At 45.6% G+C, this 9,569-nt stretch overlaps 1 protein-coding gene across 5 annotated transcripts in view; it reads left to right on the top strand.

Annotated features, from left to right (window-relative positions):
- Window positions 1-9,569, top strand: part of LOC309715213 (dachshund homolog 2-like) — a 43,184-nt gene that overhangs the window by 25,549 nt on the left and 8,066 nt on the right. For 2 of the 5 annotated variants that reach the window (XM_082548139.1, XM_082548135.1), the window contains exons 3-10: window positions 3,630-3,758; window positions 3,841-3,975; window positions 4,064-4,218; window positions 4,332-4,473; window positions 4,642-4,683; window positions 5,142-5,299; window positions 6,012-6,159; window positions 6,270-6,389. In XM_082548139.1, the coding sequence (XP_082404265.1) occupies window positions 3,630-3,758; window positions 3,841-3,975; window positions 4,064-4,218; window positions 4,332-4,473; window positions 4,642-4,683; window positions 5,142-5,299; window positions 6,012-6,159; window positions 6,270-6,389 (1,029 nt within the window). The remainder of the gene's footprint in view (window positions 1-3,629; window positions 3,759-3,840; window positions 3,976-4,063; window positions 4,219-4,331; window positions 4,474-4,641; window positions 4,684-5,141; window positions 5,300-6,011; window positions 6,160-6,269; window positions 6,390-9,569) is intronic. The other 3 variants (XM_082548136.1, XM_082548138.1, XM_082548137.1) reach the window with 3 other exon arrangements.

The following is a 9,569-nucleotide window of genomic DNA, read 5'->3' as shown; positions in this document are numbered from 1 at the left end:
ACCGCTGACTACAGTAACAGATGATCCAACAGACCTGGAACCACTGACTCCTAACCACTTGCTACTGATGAAGAAAAAGCCGGGTTTGCCTCCTGGACTTTTCAGAAAGGAAGACTCATACTCGCGCCGCCGTTGGAAGCAAGTGCAATATCTTGCTGACTTGTTTTGGAAGAGGTGGGTGCGCGAGTACTTGCCTATGCTTCAAGAGCGTCAAAGGTGGACTCAGGTCAGAAGAAATGTAATTGTGGGGGACATTGTAATGGTGGTCGACGAGTCGGCGCCAAGAAGCTCGTGGATGTGAAGCTCGTGGATGTTGGGGAGAGTTCTTCGTGTCATTCCAGATGCTAAGGGTCTGGTGCGGCGTGTGATCATCAAGACAAAGACTAACACCTTAGAAAGACCCATTGACAAGCTATGCTTGATCTGTGAGAATGTCATGTAACTTGGAATGAGAAAATACAGTATATGTTCTGGTCGATTACAGGTTTTGTGAAAGATAATTTGAATGACCATGTGTGATACAGGAAGTGTTAATGTTATTTGGCTCTTTTGTAAGTGTTCGCTAATTGTCAGTCTTCACGCCCTCCAATTATGGGGCTGGAAATGTTAGAGCCAATCTATAGAGAAATATTTTTGATACTGTTTCAGTTATTATGTTACATGTTTGATTTTGTATGATATGTTGTTAGAGAATAAATGCTGCGCATTTAATTTGTGTCGGGCAAGAAAACATTACAGCGTATGTGTGGTAGCAGGTTAGAGTGAGCCAGGACAGCAATGGAAATGTGCGCTGTAGCAGCAAATAGTTTTTGTTTGTATGTACGAGTCAGAAATAAATCTGAACAGCTCACATTAAGAAGTGGAAGAATGATTTTTTCGAAGCTTGGGACAGAAATTCGCCACTACACACATCATTGAACCTTTTATTACCTAAACACTTGTTACAGGAGGAGGTGGTGTTACGGCTGTGGCCATGAGGACCCTGTGTGGGCTGTTTTCTTTCTGTGTTTCTGTACTGTGCTTAAGACTCTTTCCAGGTCCCTCCCCTAATGAAGAGTAGTGAGCGGCTGATTGGACCATGGAGCAGGTGACTACCTTCAAAAAGCCGCTCTGACAGATCCACAGAGAGAGGGAGAGAGAGTGGAGCGAGCGAGTAGCTTGACAGCCGACACCCTGACCCTGGTTTTCCCAGCCTGTATTTTTATTGTGTATTTGTGTGAGCGTGAATTGTGAAAGCCGCTCCTGGTGCATCAGCTGAGAGCGTAGGCACTCTTGGGCTGAAGCGGAAGGGGTGAGCCGCCTTTTCTTTTGGAACCGTTTTCTCCTGTTTTCCGGGTAGGGAGCGAGGGATAGCTCTGTCATTTGTTTGTTCTGTTTCTTTCCTAGGGTTTAGTTTTTCTCTGGTGGGACTTAGTTGGTTTTGTTTATTATTTTGGCCTGGGCTCACCCTGGAGCTATGCTTCTTTTCCTTAAATAAAATCACCTTTTTACTCACAACTGGTTTGGATGTTTGGCTTGGGAACCAGGGCGGGGATTTGTCTCTCTCTCCTCCAACCTTATGTGCGTCCCTACACGCCTAGACTAGGGGCGTAACAGGTGGGCTGATGTGGCAACCAGAAGGTTGCGAGGAAATGTTTTTATTGTCATAGGCTTTGATTTGACTCTTTGGTTTCTCATTTCTCCACAAAATAGACGTGTGTCAGCGTTCCTGAGGACAGTCATGTGGGATGTGTAAACCACTGCAGGAACAGCCACGGATCAAATCAGCCACTCGGCACCTTTTATTAGTTCAGAGCAGCAGACTCTGTCAGCCAATCAGTCTCCATCAGCACGGCTCTGCAGCTGTGAAACAGCTGCTTCATCTTCCTCCTCCTCACTGACAGGATTACTTCTAACAGCTCTGTGATTGGCCAGTTCTGATGAACTGATGGAGGCTGTTTCTATTTCCTCCTCAAACTCTGCACACGCACATCAGCTGATGAAATCTGGACCGCTGTTTGAAGCCCTCTGAGCTCTGCACTGAAAATCAGTGTGTGCCTTTCCCGTGTGTGTGTGGAACAGGAAGTTGAAGCATGCGGCTGCTCTCGGGATAAACAGATGAATAAAATCAAAGTCGTGTCACTTTGATGAATTCATCCTGTTTGTCGTCTACATCGTGTGCAGTGAAGGAGGAACAGCTGTTTCCTGTTGCTCAGCAACCGCACGGTCTGTCTGCAGGACGCAGTGTGTGTGTGTGTGTGTGTGTGTGTGTGTGTGTGTGTGTGTGTGTGTTTCATTAAGCTGTCAGGTGTGTCCGCAGTGACAGAGGTGAAAGGTTTGGTATGTGCTCCGTCCTGTCATCATCACCATCTTCAGTGATGTTTTCAGCGGGAGAAACATCTCATCATCATCAGGTGACTTCTTCAGTGTCAGCTGACATGAGTACCAGCCCAGTGGACACTCCTTCAATGATGAGGATGTAACATCCTGGACAGGGAGGAACGCTGGTTTGAGGGCGGAGTCAAGGAGGCCATTTACGTGAAAAGGGAAAGACCATCTCTGAATGGAGGAGGGGCCTAAGGGTACATCTGTCACCATCTTACAATGCTGTGATTGCAGCCATTCCCCACCTCTCTGTGAATGGGACTCATGGTTATTGATCAGTGGTTGTTGATCAATGGTCATGAGAATTTGCATATTAATGATCATAAACTGACCTACCAGCACATTGTGACCTAACCCTAACCCTGCTGGTTTCAGTCATTATGCAAATGTCCTGTTTATAAGGTTGATACCTGCAGTCAGCTAAGACTGAAGACGTCACCTGATGATGATGATGAAACGTTTCTCCCACTGAAAACATCCAGATGAACAGAATCAACTTTCAGGATTTCCTTTCCTGGATGACTGAGCGTGCATGAACACATTTAAGAAATGAAACATTTCACAGTCACAGGTTGTCAGACTGTCACTTCCTGCACCAGCATCTCCTTCCTGCTGAATGTTCTTCCACAATAAGAGCAGGTGTTTTATTTCAATACTGAGAGAACAGGAGAACTCAAGGTCAGTTTGCTGCTGTGATGAGACTTCACACACGAGGTCACCATGCTAACAGTTTCCCCTTACTTCCAGTCTTTGTGCTAAGCTAGGCTAATCACCCATGGCTGTCACTCTCACAGAATCTGCTGCAGAACAAAAGGATCAAACTTTCTTTGTGTTTTTGTTCATTTAACAAGCCGCAGGGAGACCGACCACTCGTTAGCATCGAATTAATTGGTGCAGCTAATTAACTGGGCCAAGTGGCTGCAGGGAGAGATAGATGGTCGAGAGACACCAGCAGTCACTGGAGACTTTCAGGCTGCCAGGGTTGTTAATTATTGATCAGTCAGCAACTTCCTGAAAACAGTTACCTTCATCACCTCCTCCTCCTCCTCCTCTCTAGGAAGAAAAAAGCTTTCATGACCAACAAAGACGATTCAGTCTCGCTCTGATTTCTGAAGGACTGAACGGATTCTTCACATCATCATCATCATCTCCACACATCTCATCAAACATTTACAGCAGAAACAATCCAAACCCTTCTTTTGTGAGTGCAGCGGCGCCCCCTTCAGGACACACTCTGCCATCACTCTTTGTTCTCCTGTCTGCAGGGCTGACAGCGGCGGCAGCGATGGCCGAGATTCTGAGGCTCCAGAAGATGCGGATGATGATGCGTTTCCATGGCAGCAGTGATCAGCAGCGACCTTACAGCAGACCTGAGTCGGAGAACGAGGACACGGGTTCGATTCCATCAGTTTATTCCAATCTGACACTATAGCAAATCAAAGGACGGCACCAAAGTCTAAACCTTTGTTCCCTCAGCAGGAGGCAGTGAAGGATCCTGGGAAAAGGAGCAGCAGCTCCTCTCTCCTCCCCCCTCAGTTGTAGCGCCTCCTGCTGGTTCGGCATCCCTACATTTCAACACTTTGCAGCAGCAGAGCTCGCTGTTAGCCAACCGTGAGTCACCGCTCTCTTCTCATTGGACGCCTGATCATTGTTAGCTTAGCGTCACAGCACATAACTTATCTGTGTCCGCCCTCCTCAGGCCTGTCAGACCTTCCATTTATGGTTATGCCACATCCCATCCTCCCTGTGGGCTTGCCTCCTGCCAGTGTTGCTATGGCGATGAATCACATGAGTCAGCTCAGTGATTTAGCAAACATGGCCGTTGTGTCACAGGTCCACACAGAAGAGAGCAAGGTAAAAGCTAGCAGCAGCAAAAGTACCAGAGCTAATGCCAAAAGAGCCAATGCTAAAGGGACTAATGCTAGCAGTGTTAATATTACCAGCACTAATGCTAAGTGTGTGTTCAGGAGTCTCCTCTAGGTAGCCCCTCCCCCACTCCCAGCGATGATGAGCTCCACCCACAGGAACCAACCAGCCAATCGCCTTCTAGGGCATCTTCATCATCATCATCATCATCACCCCTTCCACCAGCACAAACACCAGAGCTGGGTAACCACTCACAGTAGACATACTTATGTGAACTATGACAGCTTTGCTCTTTGTCGCCTCAAAGTCCCCGTAATGTGATTGTAACAGTATGTCCCCACAATACTTCTAAACAAGAACACACACGCACACAGTCACTGATCTGCACGTTTTCATGTGTTCACACTACAGATGGGGAGCCAGGAAACATCAAACAGGCTTTGAAAGAAAAAGGTGTGTGTGTGTGTGTGTGTGTGTGTGTGTGTGTGTGTGTGTGTGTGTGTGTGAGAGAGAGGAGCAGCTGGTACATGAACAGTAACGGGTCCTGAGGTGTTTGGATACAGACTCCGGCCCAACTGATATTTATGTCTCTGAGTCTGTGGCCCTGGTTCAGCTTCATCCTCGGCTCGTCCATCAGACTCAGTTTAAAGGACGACTGCATGTGTAACTCAGAACAGGATAACATGCAGATAATGGGCCTGACTTTAGCTTCAGCTCGTGAGATCGCCCTCTGCTGTTGGTATCAGCAGTGACCGAGCTAATGTAAGACATGACAGTGTAGCGCCAGTGATGGTTCTACTGTGGAGATCATGTACGACAGCAGCGAGAACAGATGATGACGTAGAACATTAAAGTACAATAAAGTCCAGATGTTTTTATTTTTGTTTAAGCTGCTTTTCTCCTACCTGCAGAGGACAGCCTGCTGCCCCTCCCCCTCATCAAACCAACCTATGAGAAGCTGGCACTCACCTCCCAGTCACTGTCAATCAAACACACAAACCCCACCTTTGCTCCGTTCCTATTGGCTGAGGGTCTGTCATCGATGGAGACGCTGCTGACCAACATACAGGTGACAGACCGAGATGATGGAGGTGAAATATTCATATAGAGACATCAATGTAGTGTTGTGGAAGTTTTCCCTTAAATAAAGCCTGCAGACGAGCGGTGAGCAGTAGCTAACATTCTTTAATCAAACACAAAGAACAGAAAACCAAGCTTGGTGGAGCCTGCATGACCGCGGGGCAGGTCAGCAGAGTCTCCCTGAGCCTAGCATGGCTCTCAGTTAAATACCTTCTCCAGGAACAAAAGGCAGTGCACAGCTGTTTCACACCTTAAGGTTCACACTCCCTTGCTGCCTCCCAGAGTCCTCGAAGAGACAAAAGACTCTTCCTGTGGAGTTGTCTGCTTCCCCCAACTTCCTTACTAGACCCCCACCATTTGTCTTAACGTATGAGTGTCAGACAGTTAAAATCCAGTGGCACCAAGGCATCATACAATAAAATAATGTGATTAATACGTAAGTAAAAGAAATTCCTCTACAGTCGAGACATCAATTCAGCTCATGAGGAGGAATGTTGACCATGAAATCAAAAAGCTGAGACTGGAATATTTCAAATTGAGCAAATGTGAAATCAATACAAGGTTACATGACGAGGATGTGGGAACTCGGGAATCTGAGACATGTTAATGTGCAGAATTTAAAATACTGTGAGGGAACATCAGAGATGCAGAGACGAAAAGTACCTGAGAACATCAGGGACTTACCTGCGTGTGTTTCTCAGGGTCTCCTGAAGGTGGCGGTGGAGAGCGCTCGCTCTCAGGACAAACAGAGCCAGCAGGAGAGGAAAGAGTTAAAGCTGGAGCTGGAGAGAGAGAGGGACGCCCGACAGACTCTGCAGAGACAGCTGAGCTCCGAGCTGCACACCAGAGGTGAGACAGGTGTAACAGGTCAGAGGTCAAGTGAGCTCTAATGGACTAGAGGTGAGAGAGGTGAGAACTGTTCACACTACCTGTCCTCTTCGTCTCATCTTCCTCATCAGTGTCGATCCAGCGGAGGCTGAAGAAGGAGAAGAAGGCAAAGAGGAAGCTGCAGGAGGCGCTGGAGTCGAGGAGGAGAGAGCAGGTGGAGCGAGCGCTCAAACACTCGGACGGCCTCACAGGTGAACAAGCAGCAGAGCACAGGAGCTGTATCTAACCTGTGATTGGCTGAGCTGTATCTAACTTGTGATTGGCTGAGGTGTATCTAACCTGTGATTGGCTGAGGTGTATCTAACCTGTGATTGGCTGAGGTGTATCTAACTTGTGATTGGCTGAGATGTATCTAACTTGTGATTGGCTGAGCTGTATCTAACTTGTGATTGGCTGAGCTGTATCTAACCTGTGATTGGCTGAGATGTATCTAACCTGTAATTGGCTGAGCTGTATCTAACCTGTGATTGGCTGAGGTGTATCTAACCTGTGATTGGCTGAGATGTATCTAACCTGTAATTGGCTGAGCTGTATCTAACCTGTGATTGGCTGAGGTGTATCTAACCTGTGATTGGCTGAGGTGTATCTAACCTGTGATTGGCTGAGCTGTATCTAACCTGTGATTGGCTGAGGTGTATCTAACCTGTGATTGGCTGAGGTGTATCTAACCTGTGATTGGCTGAGCTGTATCTAACCTGTGATTGGCTGAGCTGTATCTAACCTGTGATTGGCTGAGCTGTATCTAACCTGTGATTGGCTGAGATGTATCTAACCTGTGATTGGCGACGCAACGAAGGCTGTCCAACTTTGTAGACTCCTCCGAATGCAGCTGACAAATGTGTCCTCCTTTTACCTGAATTTGAAGGATGGGTCGGGTGTGTCCTTCGTGGCCCACCATATCCCAGAATTCATAGCGCGGCCCAGCCAATTCCAGTTTTCAACAATGGCGGCAGCTGCTTAGTTTTAATTGATTCCGTAAAGGACTCGATGTTACTCTTCCTGATGATGCTTTAGATGGAGAGACTTTTGAGGGATGGTTGTTATGAGGAGAGGCATAACAGAAACTTTGCCAGCAGCACACACGACTTTCAGTCTTTTACCCAGGCTAATCCGCCATTTTCCCTCCTTGGTTAGGTTTAGGGATTAGAGATCTGATCTGCATTATCATTTTAAATTTTGGGACACATCATCAGTTGTGGACCTTGGATTCATCGGGTGTTTCGGCCATTATCACTAGAATCCCTCATCCAAGGAGGCCCTGCCAGGGTTGATCAGGCCCTGGAGTGTCACTGGTTTATGTTAAATTGTTATATCTCTTCTTCTTTCTTCTGTTTAGTTTCCTACAGTTTATTTTCTATCTATTCACTGCAACTGAGAAATAAGGTTCAAGGTTCTTTATTTGTCACATGCATAGTTATACAAGTATAACACACAGTGAAATGTAGCCTGACACGCTCCTCGACATGTGCAAAAATGGGGGGGGGGGGTGTAGAGGAAGAACATTATATATATATATATATATATATATATATTAGGGTGCAACGATATTCGTATCGATATTGAACCGTTCGATACAGTGCTTTCGGTTCGGTACGCATATGTATCGAACAATACAATTTTTTTCAATTTTTTTCAATTTTTTTTTTTTGTGTCCCGTTTGGATCTATAGCCATCAGAATTGTTGTCTTGAGGCCAAGAAAGATGCCAAGAGGATTTATTTTAAGTGGATCATCATATTGGTCCATTTGATTGACCTTTATTATAATTATGAATTTATTTTATTTTCAGTTGCAAACGGGACAGACATGACTGTGGGATAGGACAGGGGGAAAGAATGAAAGAAAGAGGGGGAGAGAAAGAAAGAAAACCAAAGGGGAGAAAAAAAAAAGAACAATACAAAATTTGTAATTTATTTTATCAACTTTCCTTCTGACGATGCTGTCTGTGTTGAGCGCTCAGTGAATCTGCATTTGACTACTCCGCCTAGGCTCGAGAGTGCAGCCTAGGCGGAGTAGTCGAACGCAGATTCACTGAGCACTCAACACAGACAGCATCATCAGAAGGAAGAGCGCAGGGAAAGCTAGCGAGACAGAAGTGGACCTCCCCACCCTCATTCAGATCTGGCGTTTGGAATTATTTTGGTTTTCATGTGACGTATGACCCTGAAGGTAAGCGAGTCATGGACTAAAGTAAAACAGTATGTTGGATGTGCCATGCAATGCTCAATTACATGGGTGGGAGCTAGTGTGTTAGCGCAGTTAGCTTGTTAACGTGTTGGCCGTCTAGCCCCTCTGTATAGGGTAGCTCGTTAACGGAGATTTGCCGTGTTGTGGCGTTAAGGTCATTTCAACGAGATTAACCTGAAAGCACTAGTGGGAACACAACGAATATGACTGCACATTTACACCGACATCATCCTAGTGCAAAGACAAAAACAACAAGCATGCTACTAACTTTAGCCGAGTCATTTAGACAGCTGTTAGCACATGATTCTCCTTATGCTGCTGAGAATATAGCCCAGAAGAAGCGGATAGTATAGCTTTTATTTTGGAAAGAGACATTTCTCTGTAATAAACTCTCTTTTCCAAAGATGAGTGATTCCTCAATCAGATACAGGGCTCGCAATGTCGCTAGCCCGACGTCCCGGGGCTATCTCTCCCCTGCCTGTCGGGCTATTGTAGGAAGGAAAATATATGTCAATGCTTTTGCATTCTTTCAGAAATGTAGCTGGGTAATTATGTCATTGGGTGAGCCACTGTCAATATGTGACATATTGAAATCGTGTTTGAATTTGCGCTTGTTTTTTTGCTCTCACTTTGCAATCGCGCGAACTGTGTATAGAGAGCGACAGCACTGATCTGTGAGTGATGATAATTTGTGCACCAATTCCTCTGACATCGTCTTATTAATCGTTAGCTTACTATGCAAACATGACAAGTGAAATCTCCCGCAGCTTAAACATGTGAGAGGTTGATCGCGCAGAGAATCGCTGAGCTTATGTGAGTGCGGCAGGATATATATTTCACTACGATGACCTGGATGACTGAGAACCTTCACAGACAGATTTATATTTTAGTTCTGCTGAGCCAAATAAGACAGGTCAGGGTGAAGAAGTGACAGCCAAAGAAAAGCTTACCACAAAACGGAGAAGTTATGACAAATCAGACTATAAGGCAAAAAGAAAGTGCAGCTTTATGGTTTCATGGACAAAAGAATTTCTGTGGCTGCAATATGACGAGCTAAAAAACAACACGCACAAGGGTTAGGGTTAAATTTAAAAACTGTACTTTTGTGTTAAAATATATATTTATAATTTTAATAAATGACAAATTAAAAAGGCATGAACATTTTTTTTGTATCGAAAAAATATC

The sequence above is a fragment of the Aulonocara stuartgranti genome (assembly GCF_965226115.1).
Source record: "Aulonocara stuartgranti genome assembly, chromosome: 10".
In the NCBI taxonomy this organism is placed as follows: domain Eukaryota; kingdom Metazoa; phylum Chordata; class Actinopteri; order Cichliformes; family Cichlidae; genus Aulonocara; species Aulonocara stuartgranti.
This window is presented reverse-complemented; position numbering and strand designations above follow the sequence as displayed.